This window comes from Mycteria americana, chromosome Z (genome assembly GCF_035582795.1).
Source record: "Mycteria americana isolate JAX WOST 10 ecotype Jacksonville Zoo and Gardens chromosome Z, USCA_MyAme_1.0, whole genome shotgun sequence".
Lineage (NCBI taxonomy): Eukaryota > Metazoa > Chordata > Aves > Ciconiiformes > Ciconiidae > Mycteria > Mycteria americana.
In genome coordinates this window covers 55,519,326-55,546,510 of record NC_134396.1, presented here as the reverse complement: position 1 = coordinate 55,546,510, position 27,185 = coordinate 55,519,326, and the positions used below count along the sequence as shown (strand labels likewise).

The 27,185-nt window shown below is 34.7% G+C and overlaps 1 protein-coding gene across 1 annotated transcript in view; it reads right to left on the bottom strand.

Annotated features, from left to right (window-relative positions):
- Positions 1–27,185, bottom strand: part of MAN2A1 (mannosidase alpha class 2A member 1) — a 111,497-nt gene that overhangs the window by 39,234 nt on the left and 45,078 nt on the right. Inside the window, exons 9-12 of the mRNA XM_075526549.1 lie at positions 23,171–23,373; positions 20,871–21,056; positions 19,342–19,456; positions 16,365–16,432 (exon numbers count right to left, since the gene is read on the bottom strand). Coding sequence (XP_075382664.1) covers positions 16,365–16,432; positions 19,342–19,456; positions 20,871–21,056; positions 23,171–23,373 — 572 coding nt within the window. The remainder of the gene's footprint in view (positions 1–16,364; positions 16,433–19,341; positions 19,457–20,870; positions 21,057–23,170; positions 23,374–27,185) is intronic.

Genomic DNA, 27,185 nt, shown 5'->3' with positions numbered 1-27,185 from the left:
GCCCAAACTAGAAATTTCATTCTGTCACTCAGGTCTTTATCATAAGCATCACCTGTAGCTTGAACCTCTTTCCATAATCTCACATTCTTGACTGTAAGTCTTCCAGGTTCCTCACTACAGTACAATGAAGGTCCTGCTAACAAGTTACGTACATAGCTAAACTCTTTAATCTTTTCTCTTTTCCAACATTAGCTCTAAACAGACTGAGGGTAGCCCTGCTCTACACACATGCCAGAGGACAGGGAGGTCTCCCTGGCACCGTAAAGTCTGGCAGGCAGTGGACAAACTGCTGAGATCATACTTTGCAAATAATGAAACACCAAAATTCCAGGGCTGAGAGGCAGCAGCAAACTGCTTAGGGTTAATAAGGAAGTACAAATTTAACTCCTTATTCTGAGAGAGAGGACTTCTACACAATGTCTGTGTAAAGTCAGAGAGACTAAGTTAATACACCACTAAACTATGAACGCAGTACAGACACACAAGGAAAATTCTTCCTTCTACATACTGCTGAAAAATCTCACTTACTCTCTTTCCATCCTGCACTTTGAATTTTTTTGCAACACTACTCCAATTTTAATAAATGCAGTTTTGCTCTATGGATACTCAGAATCCTTACAAACGCTAACCAGGCTACGATTTTCCTCTTATCTTTTCATTGGCTCCCTCTTTTTTTTTCCTGCATCAAATTTAGGCTGTTCATCTTCAATTTCATAGCCCTTCACTGCTACCCTATTACCTCACAATCAGTAGGAAAGTTCAACTCCAACTTCTCATTAGTTGAACAAACTAAAATCAGAGGCTGTATTAGCTTTTTTCTATCAAGAAACTTTGGATTACCTGCCACACATAGAATGAGCTTCCCATAAAAATTATTTTCCTTTTAACTCGTTAGATGAAGATTCCTGTGCTGAAGTATTGTTGGATCACAACTTCTGTGCATAACAACTATATGCCTTGCATATTTGTGCATCTAACTGTGGTCAGTTGCCTTCTAGCACAACCAAAAGTGCTTCGGCATGCTCTTTATTACCCTGTTTAATGTTGAAGACTCCTAGATTACTACACAACACGATAGTTAACTGTACTCTTGGTCAGCTTTCGGAGTCTTTAAGAACTTGTGCAAGACTTTGTGAGAGCCTCCCCTAGACTTGCTTAGGTCATTTTACACTTTTGCTTAACTGAAGACATCTTCTTTCAAATAAGATTTTAATTTCAGTGTTAACATTTTTTGTATAACAGTTGTGGAATCAAAACCAAACTAAACCAACACTGCTCTCAGTCTAGACCCCTTAAAAAGTAGGAAGACAAAAAAAAATTAGTGAAATACTTTTTAAAGAACTACTTATGGACTGTGAAAGAAGAGTATAATAACTGTGTCAGAAACAATATAGATCTAAGAGATGATCCAACACCAAAGCTCAGAATAGATCATCATTCTCATCCATCAACAGAACATTACAAAAATCTTCTATTTATTCTTTCTATACAATGGAATTCCTCAATTCTTATGCCTCCAAGTAAAATGCTAGCTTACACATACAATTAGTTTGTAGTAATGCTATACATCCTCATTAAATTTAAATTATCTGCCAAACAAAGAACGTATTCATGTAAAAATATTTCCAGAAACTTTGTTCACCTTCCCATTGATATAAACATGTTTCACAACTTTAATTGCATGACAGCTTTACCCATGACAAAAGACCTTAGGAACTGCCATATTACCATTCTATTTCATCAGATTATATTTTTTTTAATATTCGGATAAAACAAAGCTCTTTTTGTACCAAGGTATGTTTTATAACTTCTTGAATCAATGTATAAGTGCATTATGTGTATGGAGAGTAATAAGGCAGTCAGGTGAAGCTAGTAATGACAGGGCAGATTTTTAGCAATTAAAATGCAGAAATTTTGCCTAGATGGTAGTATTTTGTTTTCGAATTTTATTTCAGCAGGACTGAAGTATTTATACTCAGTAAGATATAATTCTTGTGCATATACAAAAGCACTGACTAATGTAATTAAATTACATTACTTCTGAAGTATCATTTAACTCCCACGCTTAAATAACATGCCACTATAACTATTTTAAATTCTATATGAAACAGAAGAGCTACACTTCACTTAAGCTGTATCACTGCAAAGACTGTCATCCACAAATGTAGAGTACAACTGCTTAATGTACTGCGGTTACATTACACAGAGAACCAACTTGACAAGATTTAAAGGTTTTCTATTCCAGATTTTAAGGTGAAAACATGAATATTACTGTCTTTCAGAAGCAGCAAGCAATTGTTTTCCTTTCATTATTCAGATCACTGGTGTTTGGCAACAGTACCAAGAAAACTATTAAAACTCACATCTTTTGTCCAAATAAAGCGGGGAGGTGTTTTAATGCCTACTGGTAAAATTCAGATGACAAAATTTTACCTGAAATATTTTACTTTAGAAACACCATTATAGCCAAGTGCCAGACATCATTTCTTCCATTTATTCAATAAATCAAAGAATTCTGAAACTCTTTTAATATAAACTGTATTGAAACAAAAGGAAATCACATAACTTTCTACAGATAAAACCACGGCCAATTTACTCACACAGAGACCATGTATCCCATTTGTACACTGGGAGCAGGAGTAAACCACTCAGCCCCCCCAAAAATGAGAAACAGGTGCAGATTTGTGCTCTTAATCCTAACTTAGATGTATCTCTGATGTGCAAATATTTGCAATTTCAGAAAAACAAATCCTGCACCTGCTTTTCAGACAATTTTGGAAAGATATACCTTGAATTTTTTTATCCTATACTTTTCTGGGTCTCTGAAACCCAGAATGAGTATCTTTTACTCATACACACATGATCATTTTTCCTATATAACCTACCCTATGCCATTAATAAACCCTTCTGTTAAACAGCTACATTCAAGCATCAAAGAATATTTTGACTAGTCTTTCCTGTAGTAAAGATTTAACTTGCTGTGAAACATTTTCAGCCAGAGCTGCAAAAAGGCGCACCCCATTCTTATTTCAAATACTTTTTTTATTAAATTATCAAGAAAACATGTAAACTGGTGTAGCTATACTTGCAGGCAACATGAGTATAGCTACACGTGTTTAAAAACATTAATAAAGCTGACTCAGATCTCTAACAACTTAATCTTGGTCTCCTAGAAGAACGCTATTGCAAATTTTGTGTTTTAAACTGAAAAGTTACAGTATTTCAGACCACTGTTCTTTTTGTTTCACTGATGTGCATAAACATATGGGCATACATACATATTGATACATATACAATTTACTGGTAACACCTGCAACACAATTACCATTTTCTTTTAAAGTTCATTCAATGCCACCTTCACAAGCCATGCATTCAACTACCGTAAGAAACCAGAACTCTAGTAAATGTCAGAGGATCAGTGACAAAGGATTATTCAGAAGACCAACTCTTCAAGACACTTGGATTCACAACAGCTTAGAACAGCTTTCATTGCTCACTGGAGGACCTCTATTCAAGTTTGCTTTGAAAACCAATTCCTTGAGGCACTCTAGTTCACACTGATCAATTTTACTAGAATCTTTCTGACAAATCTTCGCAGACAGATTAGAGCATTTCCCATTATAACTAATCAGAACCAGTTCTCTGGGCACATATGCACAATTTCCATGCAAAGTTACATGAACATCACCTTTGAAGCTGGTTAGTTTCTGTCCCTCTTCTATTATAGAGGCTAAGCTAAAAAACAGCTAAGTGGTGAAAAGAACAAAACTGCTACAAGTGCATCCAAAATTGAGAAAAGATACAAGTCAGAAAGCCAAATGATATAGTATATCAACAGTCTTCCACTAAATAACGAAAAAGAACAAACAGAAGCACGTAAGTTCTCCTGAAATGTGAAACGGGTGGGAGTGAAAGGGAGGGAAAAAATCATGAATACACATTAAAATGCTTTAAGCCCCAAAGAAAAGGAATTGAAGTAACTCTACATATGTTAAAAATCACCAGAAGAACTGGCGGGTTAGAAACCAGAATTCAACTAGAAAGGTATTCTGAGATCTTGGCAGTTGATGGACTTCAATGGGCTAAGATTTTACAATCCTAACCAACACTGAAATTCTCTGCACAAAGTCATCTCATTGGGATGATAAAAGAATAAAAATTCTCCAGACATCAAATGGGGGGCCAGGAGAGAATCAAAATTGTTCCATATCTGAAAATATGAAAGAAAAAATTACTTTGAAAGATGTGAGAAGAGTCAGTAGATAGTAACATTGTTTAATTAGTAAACACTGATGTGTATTAGGTGGAAACAAACTGAGGATTAGTATTTAAGCTGCATAAAGCACTACTTGCCATGGTAGCTTCCAAAAATATCACAAAAAAATCTGAATTATGTGAGTTTTGCCATATTTAAAAATGGCAAAAGCTTTTTAAGCTTTAAAAAAGCTTAAAAAAAGCTTTAAAAAGCTTTAAAAAAAGCTTTAAAAAAAGCTTTAAAAAAAGCTTTAAAAAAATGCCCTATAAATGCCATATATACAACTTGAAGTGTCCTTTCATCGACTTCATTAAAAAAAAGGGAGGGATTCAGGATATCAACTGAAATCATCTGGTCATGCTGCTTCTCTGGTTCTTCAAAAATTAGACTTTTTCTAGTATCTCAAGCTGTGTTCTTAATATTCCTTTAGGAACAAGACTAATCGAAAGCCATCTGTGCAGGCTCATGATCATGACACTCTCCTTGACAGAAGATTAATGCTTTTTTCTACAACTCTTCTATCAGTTACCAAATTGAGCTTTAGAAACTGTATGTTTCACAGCACTTCAAGACACCTTTCAGTCCTATTCAAAATTTATTTAGCAAGAAAGTTAGGTAACAGAGAAAGTTTTGAATGTCCAAAGGTCATTCAAAATCTTATGCATAAAGATCATGTGACCAATCCAGTTTCTGAAGGTATTCAAGTCTGATTCAATATTGTTTTAAAGAAAATTTGACTCTGCAGGTATTTTTTAAAACCATCCTCCTTTCCCCCTCTGCCACGTGAATGTTTATTTCTGAAATGTAAAAAGTTCTCCTGATTTCATCCAAATTATACTTTTTCTAATACACGTTATTCAAAACACTGAACTCTAAGCCTCTGTGTATCTTGAACTATTACCAACGACATTTGGCTCACAACTTTCTTTTAATAGTGGCAAACCCTACCAAAAAATAAGGGAATGAAGAATGAGGAAATTAATTTGTCAGTTAATTTTGAGTTAAAAAATCCATAAGCTCCTGAGGAATTATTTAACATATTTTTGAAGACATATGCATGGATACTTGTCCAATAATCAAAAAATAATTTTATTCCTAGTTCATATTCAGAAAGGAAACAAAAACTGTAATACCCATAAACCAGAATAATTCTGGATCAGAGGGGTTTGTTTTTTCCAGAAGGGAAAATATACTTCCATATCAAACCACACTAACTAATTTACAGAAATCTGGTGTTAGGAATAGGAATTTAGGATATTTCTTTATAAATATAACTGGATACATACACATACATGTACTATATATGCTACATAACAGGCGGAAGTGAGGGAGAGGCAGAGGGAAATTCAGAATTTTCCAGGATTAGGAAATATCTTGACCTTTGCATTCCTATAGAGAACAGATCTGTTGCTACTAATCTAAGTAGTTATTACTCTACTCAACACTTCTCACCTCATTACAAACGTACCTACCTATAGTAAAAACAACAAAAAATTAAAACAAAATAAACATATTACTCTGCAAAAATTTAATGTGTAAAATTGTTAAAATACCCAGCACTCAGACAGCTCGTTCATCAAAAGCAATACAGAAACAGTCTTCCTTTTATATCAGACCTGCCCAGCACCAAATAACATTTGTCAGAGGAAAAAAACTATTTATCCTAAACAGGAGACTCCTTTTGTCCATATGACAAACTGAGCACAAATTGCTGTGCTTGTGCATTAGGGACAGCAGTTGTAAGCAGACCTGTTTTCTCATTAGAGCAACTAGTTCTCATACAAATATCAGGTAACATTTCAGCTCTCTGGAAGGTCTTGTATGCCTTAAACCAGTCCACTTCTCATTTATTCCAGTTGGTCAAATAAAAGATGGTATGTACAAAACAGACTATCCTATAACCTTAGGCCATGCTGGGTACTGCAAAATACGCTGGTTTGCTATGACTCTCAAGACTAAATTCAAGAGACAAAAAGCAAATCTAGATATTAATTAAAAGAACCCAAACAGTGGACTAGAAGGTTGCTGTAGTTTGACCTCTTAACCAGAATGAGAATTCAGTAGGACAACCTTTGGCAAATGCTGCAATCACTATTCTTGAAAACACCTAAAACTGTTTATACTGTTCTGCGCTCAAGCACCCATTTTGCTAATAGACAATTAAATTTTTAATTACTTTACATTAAACAACATTTCTTCCAATTATGTCCTCCAACTGATTACAACTGATTCAACTGATTCCCTTTGTAACAAACCTGTATGTATTTATAGATTTATGTTCCTCATTATCAATCTTTTCAAACTGAACAGATGATACTCTTTCAACATCTCTTTGGTTGCTTTCTTCAACTTAGCACTCTTGCCTTCATGTTAAGCCTTCTCAAAGTCTCATCTCTCAAAGCACGTTTTCTAAAACTAGATATCATATTTTTGATGAAGCCTTCATCACTCTCGAGTGGTGCACACTATTTCAGCTGTATTTTACATAGACCATTTCCATTTAAATCATCCAAAAGCAAAATTGCTTCTGATGTCATACAAGTAACTCTCTCAATCTGATGTTCAGTAACGTCTAGTCTTTTTCTGCTTCACTAATGTCTATTTGGTTAGTCCCCACATTATTTTTCCATGTGGTGTGTAATACTTTCACTTGACTGCTTGATTTCATTCTTTGACTATGAAATATTGGCTCCAGTTTACTAAGATAGTTTTAAATTCTAATCCTATATAGAGTGTTTGTTACCAGTATGACTTCAAATTTTATAAACTATTTACATTCTACTCTATTAGTATTATTGATACAAATAGAAAACAATTTGTGATTTTATGATCTGAACTAAAGAATTTCTTGCTTTTTGGCCTTACTTTGCACAAAAACCTCCACCCTGCTCACATGGATACCCAAGGATATAAGTTGAATAATATGTGATATCCAACATTTATCAATGAACATTTAAGTAACAGCTAGGTAACCAGCAAGTCTGTCTATTAACTGAGTGAAGGTAGCACTGGCAAAAATGCATTTTTACCAACTGACTAGAAATTAAATGAAAGCGTGGAATTAAAACATGATGCCATTAAAACATGATGCCAAGTCTGCTTTTTTGCTTTCCAGTTTTAAAGAAAGGGGATCAAATCTATTTTAATATTCCTGATTGGGTCAGTGTTTTGTGGGTTTTTTTGTTGTTTTTGTTTGGTTTTTTAATTTAATCTGCACATTATGAGAATGAACTTTCACAAAAAGCTATACTAAGTTAAGCTCAGAGCACCAAATCAAACTACAGTGAAAGTGTGCATTAAACTGCATCAACACACTTAATTATATTACAACACTTAGTTTCAATAATTGCTACAGCTTTAACGTACACCTCCTCCGAGACACGGTAGATGCTGAAACCATTAGCTTTCATAACTATACAATCCTAGTCATTTAATTAAGCAGAAAAGTCCTTTGTGAGGAAAACCTTATGATTAAAAAGCTGCAGTTTCAGATATACTGTCAGATGTGAACATGAAATCTGGGGGAGTGGGAATATGGGTGCTTTAATAAAAATTCAAGTTAAGCAAACAGGTATCCTTTATATAGCCAGAGAGAAGCAAGTTCTCCCCAAAAGGAGATTCTGATACCTTCCCAATGGGCTTTTCATTGACTGGATAATGTCTGAGGAGATTTTTCATCTTATTTAACTGGATAAGATAAATAATGCTAACATGGTCCTCTGCATCACATCCAGCTAAGCTTCTTGTAAATTTAAGAATCCAAATTTGGGACTCTCAATACTGTCACAGATGTAACAAAAACCAAATCAGTTTACTTCAAGCAGCAACTCTTATAATCCAATTAAACTGTTTATTATAGAGTAGAATATTAATCTTGAATATATATAACCAATTATCATATGTGAACAAATATTAAGATTTTTGCCTCTTCCTAAATAAGACATTTTTTCCAGTTTATGACTTTAGTAGGATTCCAACTTTAGTAGGAATCTGATCTCAACTTGAAACTACAAGCACACAATATAAACTTGTGTTGCTTTCAGAAGGTATAAAAACAAAGGTGGAAACAGAATCTATTATCCACAGATCAGCTTTTCATTATAAAATCAAACTGGTGACATTAAGAAATAAAAAAAGAGGTACTATAAATAAATAAGTAAATTCACAAGAATTTAGCAGAGTTTCAACTAACACAAAATAGAATTATACTACTATTATAACAGTATTTGAAGAGGAAGTCAGATACTTAGTTTAGAAATAGAGCTATAATGTTAAAACTACACATTCTTTCTAAAAGCAGTAATGGCTGACAGTTCTGATTAACATACAAATAATTAAAAACAATGATACTGTGCTTAAAAAAAGTCCCATTATCTTAGCTTGACATTTCAGAATTCTGAATTACTCCAGGAATGCCCTTCCTAATGACAAACCCAATGACAAACCCAAAGTCAAACTTTAGATTCGTTAATAAAGGTGAGAAAACTCACACGCACACATTCCTATCAATTCTCTTTTTATAACTCTGCAGATATATCTTTATAATATCCATTGCTCATGCAAAAGGCAGAGAATTAGGCAGACGATAGGCACATATTCCATCCCTCTACTCTCACAGGAAACAAGACCGTTGCATGGTTTTCTCAAGAACAAACCATGGAACACCCTCAAGAAAACAGCATTCACGATAAACACAGACAACAGCACAGCAAGAACTATAAATTTTGAGAACACAAAAAACCAACATCAACCTAAGACAAGACTTTTAAAATGTTATGTACCTACTACATATGCCAGATACACATAATTCCTATGATTTGGATGGATTCTAGTGGCACACATATCCTAATCTGGAGCACATAACTACTCTCCGATTAAGGATAAAAGGATTAAGTCCAAAGGCACTATTTTAAATTTTTCTTTTACCACAAAGTTGTGAGGTGTTCTGAAGTCCAAGATGGGCTTGAAGCCCCCTGACTTTTTCAGGATCAGGAAGTACCTTCACTAAAATCCTTTCCTTGTTCCTCTTGTAGTGCAGGCTTTATAAATCTGCATTTAGAAGGGAAAAAAAATCTGGTTCAGAAGAGCAGAAAGACTTTAAGTATGCCATATCACTTCAGTCTGTGCCTTGAGAGCCTTGGACTAACTACAGTATTGCCTCAAAGCAACTCCAGTAAAAAGGCTGAAGGGGCCAGTGCCTGGAAAAAAAAGAAATAATACACAAATATACTAATATACGGAAAGTGTGTATCTTCTACTTTCAAAACGGCTTCAACAAGTACATGCATACAATGCAGATCTTTCAGTTGTATTCAGTTCTTCACTAGTATATTCCTTCATAACGATCACTTTTTGTTTTTTGAAAAAACAAACCCAGGTTTTTTTCCTCCCCCCGAAGGATGTTTAGTTAATCTATTTTTTCTGCATTTCATAGGATGCTTCCATTGCAAACAATGTTTTCAGAGGAGCCCAGAAATTTCTTGTAACACCTAATTGTGGGTTTTTCATTCTGATGTTGTATTTTTTTATAGCAACTGAAGCATCAAACACCTTCACAATCTGATTGCACTGATACTGCGAACCCCAACAAAAACTGTTGAAATTCTGTGCATTGAACCAAAAATCATAAATTTGTGCAGTTTTGAGAAACTGCAAAGATTCTACAAACACTACAAACTGTATCAACTTATTTACCAGTGTAATTTTCCAACGGCAATTTCAAAGACAGCCAGTAAACAAAAATATTTAGAACAGACCATCATTGGTTTATCAACAATAAGACAGACCAAAAACTGAAAAAAGTTTGATTTATAAGAATTTTTATGCACTGAAAAAGCAATGATTAAAAGTTTGAAATTTAACACCTTTTAGAACAACTTGAATTCAGACACGACAGTTAAAACTGAATTTTGAAAAATAAAGATTAATTCCACAGAAAACTTTGGAGTGCAATTGATTGCAAATCAAAGGTGCTTTTTTTCTTCTTAATAATGAAAATTTATAACTCAAAAAATGAACCACAGTTCAGTTTTAAAGAGCTATCCCTTACATCAGAACAGACATTCATCCCTTAGCTTATTTGTTGTTTTGTTTTCAGAGTTCCCAGATAAACTTCTAGTGAAATGTCAACTGCCAGTGCAGGGAGTCAGTCCTGAGATAAGCCTGCATGTAGTGTAATTAACACAAGAAGTAGAAAACTCGCACAGTAAAAACTGAAATCTCTGGAAAACTGCTGTGACCTTACAGAAAGAGTGGGAATGAAGAGATCAAGGTGCTGTGAACTCTTCCATGCCGCTCACTTCATCTCCCATAGACATTGTCAATGCAGAATTTGTCAGTTTTGGTCATAAAGGTAGTTGCACAGCTAACTTCCCTCTATAAAGTAGAATGAATGTATCTTGCTTTTGGTTTTGGTCATTTCAAAGTCACCACTTTTGCCAGAATGATTTTTAACTGATGTTTCAGAATTCAGATGTCTGAGTTACCCTGTGTCAGCCAAGCATTTCATTGCCTTTGCAACAGCTCTTCCATCATGAAAATCAAGAGGGAGAATGCTTTTTAAATACCCATTCAATTTAGTCAAAATGGCCTTGAGATTACTACAAACAGAACATGTTCATGGCAGTTACAGGTCACCTGAAATCTAGTAAATTGATCAGGCAGCTGAACACTGAGATTAACACTTTAAAGTAATTTTTAAAAAATCATTAGGTTGTATTCAGCCTAAGCAGCCAGGGTATTGGAAACTAAAAGTGCAGCTCTTCACATATAATTTCAAAGGGTTTTCTAATTTTTTAACTACTTGCACTACTGTGTTGAGAATACAAGTGTTTAATTAAATGTTGTTTCTTAACAGAAGAAAAGAGTCTTAAGGCTTGACTGAACGACCATTCATCCTGTCCACCTCCCTTAAAGTTACTAATACAGAGGTTTCACTTGAACAAAAATGTAACAAGGTTGTGCATCACTATCACTATTTCATCCAATAAAAACCTAAAACTGTTGGTTTGGTTTTGGGTTGGTTGCTTTGTTTTTTTTTTCCTTCCCCTGGGGAACAAGCGTGCTTATTAACAATATATGAATGGCCACAAATTTGGCCTAATTTTAAGTGTTACTTTATTCTTTCTTGTTTTCTTTAAACATTTTTTCCCCTCATTGACAATTGAAAATACCCTTGTTTCAACTGTCCTTTTTTTAAACTGTTTCAGTATATAACTAGAAACATATATGCCTCAGAACTCATGCAAGCATAAAAGGTAATTAAAATGTATATTATTAAAATGTCAAATGCTGTCAGAGCATTGTCTCCTTAAGTACACTGGACAACTTTTAGATTGCCAACATGGGCAACACAGGTCAAAAAACAAACAACAAAAAACCCACCACCAAAGTAAAGTTGCCAAATGAGAATATTAAAACATTACCCCAATCCAGTCACCTTGTAAGCTCAGACAGATACAGTTCCTTTGATGTGAAGCTTTAATCAATTGCTTCACATCATCAGGACAGCTTTCCCTTTTGGCATCATACCAACAAAGTTTCCTTCTCTGGTAAGTTATCCTTGCTGTCATCTTCCAACTCAATACAGTAACATACACACTACTCTGCCAAGAATTTTTGTTGGCAGAGTAGTGTACATTTGATACACTACTAATAATGTACAAATAATGTACATTATTATGATATATAATGATACTAATAATGTACAAAGTGACCTTTGTACATTATTAAGTTTAATGTGTGATAAAGAATAACATAGCTTTAATTTCTACATTATAGTGCTGTGTTGAGAAAGCAGTGGGTACACCTGCCAAGTGAATTTTTGAAAAGGTAACCAACTTGCAAATTCTTAAGGGTAAATTAGAATTTTCTTTCTCAAAAAAGATCACAAATTTTGGACCTAACAGGATTACTGCAACTTATGCCAAAACCTGCTCATGGATATTGAAGTAAGGATAATAGCCCAGATAATTTTGTATCCTTTATTTGGAAAAATGAATCTTTCTTTTATAAGGTGGATGTCACTAAACTGCTTGGTGCTTTGACAGATCTTTGAAGAAATCATTGATTACAGTGTATCCTACTAAGAATTAATCCCCTAGGCAACCTGAATATTTCAGCTAGTGGAAAATGTGTCTGCTAAGCTATTAAACTAGCCTGATAAAAAGGATATCATACCATTCCTCTACAATTAGCTGACAAAGGTAATTTGTGGGCAAATTATAAGTATTGTTGGTTTAGCACTAAAAGTAATCCTAAATCAATGATTTTAAAAAATCTTTCAATATCATAGTATCTTCAGTTCAGATGGGATGCTTTACACCGTGCTTGTAACGTGCAATGGAGCTCAGTACTGAAACTCCCCAGCCAGCTACATGAAGGTTCAGAAGGTAAAAAAAAAAAAAAAAAAAAAAAAAAAGGAAAAAAGTGCATGACTGATACTGTTAGGTCTCATTCACTCCTAGGTTTACCATGTTGTGCCGAACAGTACTGCTACAAAATCCAAGTTGGTACAGACAGCCAGTTCAGTTATTTGGTCATGTATCACATCCCCCTGAAATGCTGTCTCCAGGAAACATTGTAGATAGAAATAGGAAATTTTGCCACTCACACTGTCGACGTACCCTTCATCAACAGCCGACAGCTTAAACTGGATGACAAGAGGTTCAAACCCCCACCTCCCCCACCCCCATCCCAAGTCCAGTCAGTGCAAGTCTTTCACCATTCATGAAGTTTGACCTCTGGCAGACTATGCCCAAGAAGCAATGATTATACCAAAGGACAGGGCTCTCGCGTAAGTATGATGCAGTATCCAATTTATCAGCACACTCATGGGCTTTGTCTCCAAGACACGGTGTAATATGTTAATCTCAGAACAAGACAAAAGTAGTCCCATATCTAGTTGGATATTATCTTGTGAAAGCTTTGTTCTTCAGCTGGAAGTAACAATTTTTTTAAAAAAGCATGCAACTTCATTTATCAGTTAAAAGGGCCTTAGTGTAATGAAGTACACCATAAATTCAGTACTCAAAAGCCTGATCATAAGACCACTTAGTTGTTCTAAGGTGGCAGAGTCACCGTAAGATTTAAAACACTCTACATACCTATTTCATTGAAATTAACACATTACTTTTTTTATAAAACTACAGCTTCATAAAAAGATGGCAACAGAGCACTACAAAGAAGAGATGCATAGGTGGGGGGAAAACGATACCAAATATATTAAAAGTGGTACCTACTTAGAAACAGTTTGAAAGATACTTCTCAGCTACACAACAATCTGGAGCTACTTCATACTAGAACAATGACTACTGAAAGATAGAATTTTTTTTCTTTTTTTTTTTCCCATGTAATCAAGTTGTACTAGCTCTCCTGTACAGTCTGTCCGATCAGGTTTCGCTACTGACTACAACTTTCACAAGCAATGAAGAGAACACTTTACTAAAAAACATCAAAAAGGAAGGCTGAATGAGAAAGGCAAAAGTATACTACCAACTACTTTCCTGTTGAAAAGTAGGTTAGATTTGAAATTGACAGTATCAACTCAGTAAAATGAGAAAAAAATAGGAAAAGGATTGAGTAATTAATCAGATTATAAAAAGCATTATCTTATGAGCTTCCCATCAGCAATGTTCCTCTAAATCTATAGGTGATATGAACCAAACTTTTATAAGAATAATCAGTTTACAATACATCTATTTTTAAAAATAATCTTGACATGGAAATGCAAAACAACAAAAAGCTAAATATTCAGCCAATTAAAGAAAAGTAACACCTTGCCAGTTACATTGACTTAATTTCTATCCCACATAATGGTATATTAGATATATATATACTAACAGAAAGAAATCTAGAAATTTCATGCTACAGACATGAACAATAAATACTATTATGAATAGAGGATAACCAAATAATCAAGTTTTGATGAGAATCAGTATTTTCAATCTGCTGATGCCTTAAAATTTGAAATGAAAAATCAGTTTCTGTCTTAGAGGCTTCAAACTCTGAAGTTTAATTTCAGTAATCCTTAATGATAAATTTATCAAGTTGAATTTAAGATTATACTGAAATTAACTTTTCACATCTTGACTGGTTACGTTGAAAACTCAGATGCACAGTCATAATATTCACATGTTAGATTTAAGCAAAAGTTACTCTCTCAGCTTACATACCACTTTTCACAATGGTAATGTTAGTGGAGATTCAGACTACAACCAGAGATAAAGTTAGAAACCTAGAAAGACTCAGCTCATTTTTCTAAGGGAAAATAATTGAACATAGAGATATTCAAATAAAAATTTTAACAACAAAGGAAACATGAAGTAGTGCATTTAAACATTGCCTTGAAAGTGTTTGCAAACAGGAAGTCATTATAAAAAAAACAGGTTTTCAGGCAGCAATAGCAGTATTCCCTTGTAATCTTTCTCCTCCTCTTCCCCCGTCGCATTTTTTTCCTCTTTATTCTATCTCTCATAACCCTGATTACACAGTCTTTGGAACTTGAACTGCATCTTATATGACTGTATGGTATCTTCACAATACCAGAGAAATTAGCTATTATCTACCAATGTTATATTCTTAGTGAGTTAAGACAAGTTTAGAGAACAGCAGCAAAAGGTTGCTAGGATAATATTAATTTTAAAATAAAAAAGCTTGACCTGTATATCTACTTAATATACAACTAAGAGGAAAAAAAAAAGCAAATGCCTGAAATGCATAAACACCAAAAAGGGAAAGACTTACTTAGCATACTATGCAGAGAGATAAGTTGGAACAGTGAATGCAAACAAAAGCATATCAGGCAATGGAAGGAGCATAGGGGAAATTTCAACAGCTGACCAGGCAAGGAAAGCAAAAGCATTAAACCTATCCTCAAATGGCAAAGAAAGTCTACATTATAACTTGCCTCCAGCCAAGTGTTTATATACAATATACACAATCCTCTCCCAGTGAAGATATCTGAGGGGTTATTTTGAAAAAGTTAAAATGTTTAATTAAATAAATAGCTAGGCACTTGAGTTTTTTACTATTTTGGACACGTTTAAGATAATCTATTAGCACCTATCTAGCACTCCAATAGAAGAATACAACTCCTATTAAAAAAAATAGTATGTATGTCTACATGACTGCTCTAGAGACAAGTTTATATTAAATCTATATATACACACAGTATATACATTTAACTTCAGAGGACTGAAGACAGCTTCCCCCAAAAGCTCACAAGGACCAAACTTCAAAGAATCTGATTAGAACTTTTTAACAATAGCAGTTAGTCTGCTGAATAATCTGACACCTTCATGAATTAGGCAACTAAGTTTTCTTAGCTTGCCATTTGCTAGAACTAGAGAAATTAAATACTAACATCAGCAAAACCAGCATTCACTACTTTTTAAATGCATCTTAAATCTTCTGTTCTGTAAGCAAAAACCTTGTATTACTCTATTTACACACATAGCAGCTCTCATATCCATACATCTTACTTTATTTGTATTAGTCGACTTTTAATGAATGTTTAAGTTATTTCAGGTTGGATACTGAATGTTCATGGGGATAGCAGGATGTCAGTTTCAACTGAACACTCTAGAATTACATATAAATAAAGAAGTAAGCCGCCTCAATGCAATAGAAAGTTGGCGTTAAAAGAAAACAGCATCCTAGTTTATCTTCTACTTGAATTTTAAAGACAATCCAGCATTTATTTTTTGTGATTTTTAGGTCTTATAAAAACTAGAGGTTTGCTCACAGTTTTAATTGAGCCAGCTGTAATTATGTTTAATTAGAATTTCCTACTGCTGCCCTCAAGCATAATTTATTAAGAATTACAATGCTGTAAAAGCACATAGTAAACACACTATTTTACTTGCTACAGCTGAACTAGTGGTATGTGAGAAACTTCTATAGTTTTAAAGTGCTGTGTCGTCTTTCAACTAGACATAATAGTATTAGCATAATATGCCAGACTACCTTTTTACCTTTTTAAATTTTTTTTTTAATTTACCTTTGAGTGAAAGTTAAAAAAATTAAATGGCATAGAAACCTACTAGGTAGTGAAAACACACATATTGCTAGAAGAATCTTAGACACACTAAGTAATACATAAATTATTTACCTTGGTTGCGATGTCAGCTTTATAACCGTCTTGCGTGGCAAAGAATCTTGGGAAGACTGAACATCATCCTACAAGAGAACATCTTTGAATTTGCTTTTGAATACACTTAAACATATAATATATGAGCTACTTTTAGCGTGTTACACAGGATGATGAACCACAAAAGTTTATAAACTAAGTACTTCAGATTGACAAAAGAAAAAGGGTCACTTTGACCAATTTATCAAGAAACCTTTGCTTTCATTAAATGCCTCTATTAGATACCACTATCAAATTGCCACCCCCATGTTTTCATTTTTGCATACAAGATATCGTAATTGCCAGCTTCCTTCAAATTTTGCAAATACTTATCATGTATTTTTACTAACTTTCTCTTGCTATAAATTTACTCTCTGAAACCCTACACTCCTGTATATTTATCACGAGGATTTAGAGTTTACTGTTCTGTCAGATATCATTGTTACCTTATATTGTACATAAAGAAGATTTTCAAAAAACATAATTTGGGGTGTGTATATGATTTTTGTGTGATATAAACTACTTGAAGACTTGTTTCACAATATTGAGGAATTCTTATTTTTCACTAGTTTCTCTCTTTTCTTAAATACAATATGACCCAGTGCTCACTTCCAGTGAGAAAAGGCAGTGACAAGCCATTGCTGTCACTATTGCGTTAGTCTTTTAAGAGAACAGCCAAGCTGTTGACGTACTGTTACATTCCTATTGGTTCATATAATGGACCATAGACTGGTCTATAGAATGGACTATAGACTTTGCAACTGAAGTGCAAAGCTCAGAATACTGTATTCCTCAGGATACTCCAAAACATCCTCAAAATAATGTTTTTCAAATGCAACTACTGCCACTTACATGGAATTTTTTTTTCTGCACTCAAAGAAATAAGACTAATATACAGGAATGGTGCAATGGTTGCATAGCTTTACTTTTATAGGTTGGATCTCATCCTATTCGTTGGATCATTCAGGGATCTCTAAGTTTCTTCTGTTTTTCAGTGTATTGTCTTCCAAGCAAACTAGTTTGTTTGTTTACTAATGTAGAGCCTGTAAAACTTACACATGATGTACAAAGTATTCAGTTATCAGCTGAGAAAATCATGATGCTTTTGTGTGTAACTAATAATTAAGAATAGCAGAAACAGTGCATGCAGTATCATTCTGGAATCCTTCCATCATGTCTCATTTTCAACTTCCTTTTTCCTAGCTTCAAGAAGGGCAATTTTGCACCGATTGTACCTACTATCTACTGGAATGCTGCTACAGTCTCTTGCTCTGTCCTTTGACCATGTGTTTTTTCCTTCTTCACTCCTCAAAGACAACAGCCATTTTCAATCTTAAAGTCTTTATCATTTGTCTTTCTCAACGCTCTCAACATCCATTCTGAATGCCCATCTCCACGTAATTCTTGATGTCAGCTTCCATTAGCCACCAAAATACCATGATGGTATCTCAAAAAAGTGCCTTCAAACTTTCTACTTGCTCAAGGTTTGCAAAAGGTTTTTTGTAAATATGCTGAAGTTCTCCCATGAGCAATCTACAAATCCCACATTAAAAAAGCTTTTGTCATGGTGATCAAAGTACTGTGGGAATATTAGGTTTATTATATGCTGCAGTTAATGTATATCATACAGAAAAATCACAATCTACCTTTTCCTTATGATAAATCATAAGCTTTTTTTCTGTTTTATATAGATATAATAAGTTATTTGAAATAAGAACTTTCTTTTTAATTTCTGCTTTCACAGTGGTAATAGTGGGTTTGACTTAGTATGCTCCTAGGCAATATACAGTTTTAACAGCAATTAGTACTTCTACAATCCAGTGGTATTAATCTAAACTCATAAAGAACAGGAACAATGAAAGTTTAGTAAAATGTAACACCACAACATCCTCCAATACAATTCAGAGCAGAAGTGAAGCCTTCGTTCCATGAACAACTTCAAAATATTCTTACTTTATGAAAGTGCACGTTCATTTTGTTAGACTTTCCAGCCAGGAAAAAAAATGACATATTTGTGGCATACGTCCATATAGCACACACCCACAGGCACATATATGCAGCATGCACATATATATTAGTATCAAAGTAATAAAATGTATAAAGAATTCTTTTAACTTTTTTTTTTTTACCTGTGTGACTGGAAGAGTAGTTCAAGGTATGACAGATCTGGCACATCTAAGCCAGCAGAATATGTGTCATGTTAGTTACGTTAGAAGTGTCTCAATCCTGCTATGTTTATGCACAAAGAAACTATAGCATCTCATTTCCTCTCTATTCCCAGGTGTATGGACTTAGGTAGACTTCCTTAGACTACCTAGCTATCACAGCAGAGAGCTGTTGTTCAGGAAGCAAAGAAACTAAGAATTTTGAAAGGAAACAATATTAGTAAGTGTGTTTCTTCAGGGTGCTCTTCACTGTAAAATGGGTCTCAAAATCATACGTGGGGATCTGTTGCTGACTATCATCAGCAGATTCCTGTTTAGAATTTCAGCTAAGGAAAAAAGCACAAGCTCTTTTGTAGACCAGGTCTTGCAAATTCGGCTTAGGCTTATGTTCAGGATGGAAATTTTCCTCTTCCTACCTTTGTTAAGTAATAAGCAAAGTCAAACTACAGGACTGCATACCATTATATTTTCACTTATCATATGCATGTCACTGAAGTCACCGACAAATTTATGCCCACAAGAAAAGTTGAACACCTGGTCTTGCTATGCGATTCACTCAGTGGAACAAAATAAGCCCATTTACTTTAGATGTGTGGGGTTTTTTCAGCATTAACTACTGAAGTTTTTACTTTTTACTTTCTAATATCTTCAATTAATATGAACAGTGATAAGTAGCAGACTTTTGAGCAGGTATTAGCAGCAAATTTCATTCTGACTTTTCCCAGGCCACTCAAACTGTATTGAAAAGACAGTTCACATTTTATTTCTGGAGAAAGTCAAGAAAGATAGCTCACCATCTTCAGGAACGGAGTTGATATGTCATAATTATAAGCACCTTTATCCTTCAGGATAAGAATATGAGCAGCGTCTATTATAACTTTCTTCAAGTTCATTATTGAATGGAAAAGCCTGTTAAAAATTTTAAAGTCTTAGTTAGTTTTCAGTTGTTTTTTTTCAATGTGATAACATCAAAATTTAAAAAGATTAAAGAACCCAAAAGTATGAGTTACAGAAAAATAAATGTAATTTTTAATATCAATATAGCATGAAATTAAGAACAGCTAGTTGCAACAGGTGACCAGACTGCAAAATGCAGAAATATTCCGAATTTCATTCGTACCTTGCATTCGTACCTTGCATACTGAACGTGAGGTACATCTCCACCCTTCTGTTGCTACAAAACATATACCCTCAAAATACCAAGTACTTTTTCAAAATGCTAACCTTAGGAAAGTTTGTGTTTTATACGTTTGATTTCCAGTATCTATAGTGGAGACAAGCCTGAAACGCTGGTCACAAAGTCAAGATTGCCTTTAAGCAGGATTAGAAAAACAACCAGAAACACAAAAACTTAAATTATTACCATTTTTTCCACTGCTTCAACTGACACAAGGTTTACATTTCTTACAGACCTGTGTAATTTTATTTGTAAAGTGAAAAAAGCCATTATTTTACTCTCTCATAACCAAGTGCATTGCACATGTTTATACTTTGATAGTACCTATGTTTTAATAGATAAAAATTTAACAGATTTATGGACTTTAAAAATACTTGTCATGAATGCAGTAGTTTAAACCAAGAAAAAAGTATTTGAGGCATTCAAAACAATAACTTATTTAATGGACATGCTCTACCATCAACCATCTACCATCATCTACCTCAGATTTACCAGTGCTTAACATTCCAATACGTAACAACCTTCTGAACAAATGAATAATTAAAGCATATATCCACATACGCAGACATAAATATATATATCATACACTCTTCTTCAAAAAAATCCACAAAGTAGCTAGCAGAATAATTTGTCAATACCGAGAAAGCAACTACCCACCAGATATAATAGCAATAAACAACAACAGACAAATTAAGTAGAAGATTGGCAACATGAAAAAGATTTCCCACATTGAAGAAAAGTAGGTTACAGAGGGTGTGGGATTTTCCAAGGAATATATGCTTAAATTAACATGTCTCTTGATCATTGCTTTGCATAGACAGATACAAAATGTTCTGCTACGCAATAGTTACTGCAGAAAATAATAGTCTTGTTATTAAAGAACTCTCAGTACTGTGTCTACATAGCTTCTTTTGAAACCTCAGAAATTTTGTTTGGACATCAAAGTCTTACTTCAGAGGATGAAAAAATATTTCACAAATGAAGAGCACGGGTAATCAAATCCACTTCTCTTGTAGAGCACCACTACACTTTCAGTACTGAGTATGTTGCTAGCTATAGCAAATCTGTATCTCTGAAATAAATACTTCTGTTTTAAAAAAGCAAAGGGAAATTAAGATTTCAGTTTATATGTTTATAATAAATTACCTAGTGCCATAATCCACAACTACCCAATCTTTAGATGTTCCTGTAATAGCATCATGATGCTGAAAGAGTCCAAGGTTCCTCCTAGCTTCTGTCAGCAATTTATAGTTATCCACTGAAGGAAAGACACTCATCATCTCAGATTTACTGGACTGTACCAAAGCCAAGGAGTAGAGGATTTCAGCTGCTCTGAAATTGCAGAGAAGGATCAAATATTTATATAGGTTTAAAAAAGCAAAAAGCAACACACATTTTACCTGAAGAAAAAAACTGATGTTTTTACATCTTTCCTCATGCTTAGTTCTGTGAGTACTTTAAACCTTCATCTTGTACTTTTTAACCGGTTTATAGCTTCAAAGAGTTGAAAATCACTGCTGTACTTCATCATCAACTAGTTTTACACCTTGTAAGCTTCCTGCAAGGCTTCAGTGATAGAAAATAGAGCTTTAAAATAAAAATATGCCGGTACGAAGTAACATACCATTTTCACAAATGTGTGAGGTATACAGCTCTGATCTTAAAAGGATACAGTAAGGATAGACTGCCTTACAGGAGACATACAATTCCCATTTCAAAAACCAATTTATTAAACAAATAAAATTATCTTAAAGAAATATATTAATCTGTACACTCTTTATAATACCTATTCTGCCATTTGTACTTTAAGCAAACTAAATTCTCCTAAAGACTTAGGCAGTTCATGCACCTGCTCACTATACATTCACCTGAACAGTGAGAACACTTGATTCAAAAACCCTTAGACTGAAAAGAATGCAGAGCCCTTCTCTCCCATTTCTTATGCAAACACCTAGCACTAAAATATTACCATTAGGTTCTCACTTGCTTTATGAGAATCTACATTTATGTCATGAAAAAGAAACCCTGTAATTGCCAGTCATCATGAATATCTGACTAACAAAGATGCCTGTAGAAATTCTGGGAAACCATCTGTTAACTTTTTTCCCTTATCTCCTTTTCCTAAAAGGTTACAGTTCTGTTTTTGTAAGTCTGCAAAGTGTTAGATTCCTTTTCAAACTTTATTTGAGCTTAATGAAGGTTTCTCAAGTGTTTGAAGAAACCAAGAAGATTCAGGTTAATGTTATAAAAAGCAAAGAAAGCAAAATAACATATGTTCTTGAAACAAATGTAAAACGAACTTCTAAGCATGCAAAAAAAAAAAAAAAAGAAAACTGGAAAATATGTTAACTTTTACATTTACCCAAGCTGTCAGGGAGTACATACATTCAAATTTAAACTAGGTACAACAACGAATTTTAAAATCATTCTCAACTTGGGTTTTCAGACTGTGCATTGATATTAACTGTTAACATGAAAAATACCTTTGGATTCAGTTTGGTCTCTCTGTCTTTATGCATCATATAGGTGACAATTACGTAAAAACTGCAAGCAGCATGTATCAAACTAAACTGAAAGGTACACTGTACATAACAGCTCAATTCATTTTTGTATTGTCAAAAGTTCTTCTCTAGCTCAAAAAGGTCGGAACAGCATATACAAGCACTACAATAGGTGTGTTTTACAGGGTCTTTCCAGAAGACAAATTGTCCTTTGACTAAGGATCCTTAGAAGAATAATCTTTTGGAAACAGAATTTCCAAGTTTTGGAAATAGATGAAATGTCCAGCATTTACATCATATGCATCTGTCCCAGATTTCTTTCTGCAGCCTTAAAATACAGCTAAATAGTTTTAAAATGCATCTTATCTACAGCTGCTACAAGGAAGAACCACTTACATACTCCGTTACCAAAATTCAGCAATATTTTTTTCTTTAAAGAAGATGCAAACACTTTTTAGCAAAGCAGTACCTTACAATCTGAGATAACTTGGCACACAATATTCCTAATTCTCAACTGCCTCTAACAACCCTTGTAAAATTTGCACTTTTGTACTTCTCTCAAAGAGTTCATAGTATAGCCATAATGATAGATTGATCTGATAGAAATAAAATACATATAGAAATAGAAAGTATACTACCTGCTATTTTTCATGGAGTCAGGACTTGCTGATCACTTGAATAGCATTTTAGAACAACTTACTTGTTTGGATGGAAAAACTATCATTGTATTTCTGTGAATTTACTAAAAAAAACAGATACACCAACTAATCTTTGTAACAAGAACTACATTTGGGGGCCATTTAGGTTCCCCTTATTGTAAGTAAACTTAAACTGTGCATTTCAAAATCACTCTTCCATCTGTCCAACAGATTTAGAGTACTTATACACTTATCTCTCTCATGTGCCAAGACATATGTTATGACTTCACTGGATGCAAGTATTTACCGTAAGTAGGATTCCAGGACTCTATCTAGGCGTTTATAGAAGGGTCGCGATGTAAAGTATCCACTCCAGTAATGATGATCTCTGTCTGCATAGGTGAAGAAGTCTCCACTTAAAACAGGGAAAAAGGAATTGCTGCTCTTTTCACCCAGATTGCTTTCTTTGCGCAGAGCTTCAAAGTAATCTGATAAAGTTCCAAACTGGGCCTGAATGAAAATTAAAATTACTATAACATAGTTCCATTTTCTTTTAGACTTATGAAGAGAATGAATATGCTTGGTTTCATATACATTTCAGAAATATGCCAGTCTTCCCACAGAATTATGGCAGAAATCCTATCCTAAAGAGCTTTAAAGTTTCCCTGCACACTTTTCAGACAAGCTGAATGCTTCCAAAAGCATTTCAACTTCATTTCAACTCAGTACAAGAAAGACATGGACCTGTTGGAGAGTCGGTCCAGAGGAGGGCCACAAAAATGATCAGAGGGATGGAACTTGATCAGAGGCCTCTCCTATGAGGAAAGGCTGAGAGAGTTGGGGTGGTTCAGCCTTGAAGAGAAGGCTCCAGGGAGATCTTATTGCAGCCTTTCAATACTTAAAGGGGACTTATAAGAAAGATGAGGACAGACTTTTTAGCAGGGCCTGTAGCAACAGGGCAAGGGGTAATGGTTTTAAACTAAAAGAGGGTAGATTCAGACTAGGTATAAGGAAGACATTTTTTACAATGAGGGTGGGTGAAACACTGGAACAGGTTGCTCAGAGAGGTGGTAGATGCCCCATCCCTGGAAACATTCAAGGTCAGGCTGGACGGGGCTTTGAGCAACCTGATCTAGTTGAAGATGTCCCTGCTTGTGGCAGGGGGGGTTGGACTAGATGACCTTTAAAGGTCCCTTCCAACTCAAACCTATCTACAATTCTATGATTCATGAAATATGATTTTTTTTTTTGAAGTATAAATCAGTATCTAAAATACAAGCTAAATTTCAACAAATAAGCAAAGCATTCTTTCGTGTCTTATGAGTAAGTCTCTAATACATGAGCCACATAATATCTCAATATTATGTAAGCAGATGTCTGGACTCAATAAGAAACAATGTAATGCAACAAGAGCACAGTTGTCTTAATGCTGCATTTTCAAAATTAACTCTGTTGTGCTTCATATCTCCAACTTATGCTTAACGCAAGATGACTGTTGATCAACAAATTAGCATTTGCTTTCAGAAGCTGTTTTTTTAAGACTATATACAAAGAAATTGTCTTTAGAGAGGTAAGATGGGGGAGTACAAAAAATTTATTATCTTCTGGTCATTTTTAAAAATGTTCAGACAAATAAGGCAGTAACAGCCCTTTACAGAATAGGTCAAAAGACAGTACCCTCAAGCTTGAGTGGTACAAAAAAAAAGGGGGGGACACCCCAAAAAAAAAGGGGAGAAGGACTGGTGTCAATGTTGCCAGCATTGAGAGGTGTTGTTAAAACAGGCATAGAAAGCAAACTGGATTTTGAATGAGGGTGGAAAAACAATTAATGGAAGTGGGAACTGCACAGAAGATCACATTACCACAAGTATCCACATAATAAACTATAGTGATAATTCTTCAAATTTAAGTCCCTTTTTTTAGAGTTTTTTTTATTTTTAACAAGTGTACAAAGTAGCATGCTACAATTTACAACACCAGAAAACAAGACTTTAGTAAAAATCTTTTAAAAGTGACTTGGAATATAAGGAGTATTAACTGTGAAAACAAAGTTGTGCTATTTCAATATTTAAAAAAAAACCCAAACAGTATTCACTCAAAGTCATTCAGAAGATCCAGGTATCTGTTACGTGGATACAGTATGATAACTTGCCACTTTGAATGGCAGTGAAGCAGAGAAAGAGACATATTGCCACAAAAATCCCAATAGTAGTGATCCTTGCCTCATCAGGCACTTCTAGGACACTTGGCCTTTTCCCTATCATAGACACCTACAAGACATAATTCAGAAAAAAAAAAATCATCAATGGACCAAGAGAAATCAAGTATAGGTGACCTCCTTCTGTATGCTGCGTTACATCAGAGGAAGAAAACCTCACCAGAGGAACCAGCAAAATCGAAGACAACTAATTCTAATGTCAGGTGAGTGGAAACAGTGAAATAACCTGGTAGACTCTTCTAGTGGCATATAAAAAGTCTCAGCTTAATTTATGCACAACAGATGTAAAGGAAATCTCCAAATGAGAGATTAAACTCCCAGAGAGCAAAATAGATATCTTTTACAGTAAACTACCACATACTTTTAGGGACATAGAATAGTTGCTGGCATGAGAATCTCAGTGCTAACAGATATATATATCCACTAGATAAACATCTCAAATTTGTCTGAAAGGGTAAACCTCTCATAAAATCAGAAAGGCAGAATATGCAGTCCCTTGTGGAAGTAGTAATATCCTAGGCATCTCAGCACTTAAGGAAGAAATGTGAACTCTTCCTTTATATCTAGGTTCTTAGGAAGCTGAGCTTGACCTCTTACTTGCCTGTGGAGTTACAGTCCACTGGGGAAAACCCAAACCCAAAACAACAAACCCAAACAATGGGGGGGGTGGGGGGGGGTGTGGGGGGGTGGGGGGCAGAGAGAAAGAAAAAAAACAACTAAATAAATAAAATGAAAAGGAGACACATTCCAGTGCCAACAGTGCTCCAGCTGAGTAAAGTAACCTAGGTATGAAGTGGCTGAACCAGAGGATTGCGTATCTTTTTGTCTGGGTATTAAGAAGCAGAAAAAGGGTTGGATACTTCCAGGAGGGCCCCAAGGGCAGGTGTGATTCCCAAGGCATTAATCCAGGCAGGCAAGCCAGGGCTAATGAAGTAGACTCCTAGAGTCCTTGACAATGGGCTGAGCAGAACCTTTCAGATAAGGATCTTTCAGATGCCTCAGGACTTGAGTGGTCCTTGAAGAATGACCTCAGAGCTAGAGACTTCAAGTTTTGCCCCAGAGAAGAAATCATCCAGCTCAGGTTAGTAGGAATGCTGACCACAGAAAATATACTGCTGTTAGTATCCAAAGAGTAACTACCTGCACACTATATCCATTTTGAGGGGAGTAAAGCTGGTGATAGCAGCAAGCTTTAGATTTAAAAGAAGAGCTTTAGATTTAAAAAGTTTAGAAGACTACTCTCCAGGTCTATCTCCTCCAGTAAAACATAGCAGGCATTCACATATGTCATGTCACCCACATCCCATAGGAAACAGATGCAAAATCCAGCTCTCAGAGAAACTGTAATCCCAAGAGATCATCTTTCTTATGCAGAACACAAGTCCAGAAGTCAGCAGGAAGAACTAACACACTACAAGGAACTACTCAAATCTGCAGTTAGAGGAATGGGGGAGGTCTCGGAAAAGGTGAGGAAAAAGATACACACACAAACAATACATGAAGGAGACCAGACAGGTTTAAAAAGCCTAAATGTGAAAGCAGCAATAGTGCTCTCAATGTGATACTCAAGAAAAAACAAGGTTGTGGTCCCATATTTCTTATTCCCATGCTGAAAGATGATGAAAAGGTGTCTGAGTACAGAGAACATCTATAGTGCACGAAGTCTCTAAAGTACTCAGCTTACACATTAGAATGTATGAATGTGTATATTAACACTCAAACATAATTAATGATTTAAAGAGATATCTCATCTGACAATTGTGTTAGTATATTCACTCCTTTTGTAGCCAGGTTAATCTCTTAGATTTTACTGTATTCAACATGTGCCAGCAATGGCGCCTCTTAGGATTTTCCGTTTCTTTGTTTTGGGACATAAAACCAAGAGGACCCAAGCAAAACAACAAAATTTGCTTGAACTTCTAATAAGAAAATACAATGTTTTTAAATAACAAAGCTGCAAGCCTTAAATAACAATGCCTGAAACCTGTGAAAACAAGAGTATTAAGAAAACAATCAAACCTAATAGCTATTCACTAAAATAATCTAGTTTGGATACTATTAATAGTTTTCAAGCAGATATTAATAGCAAAGTTTTTGTTTTGGA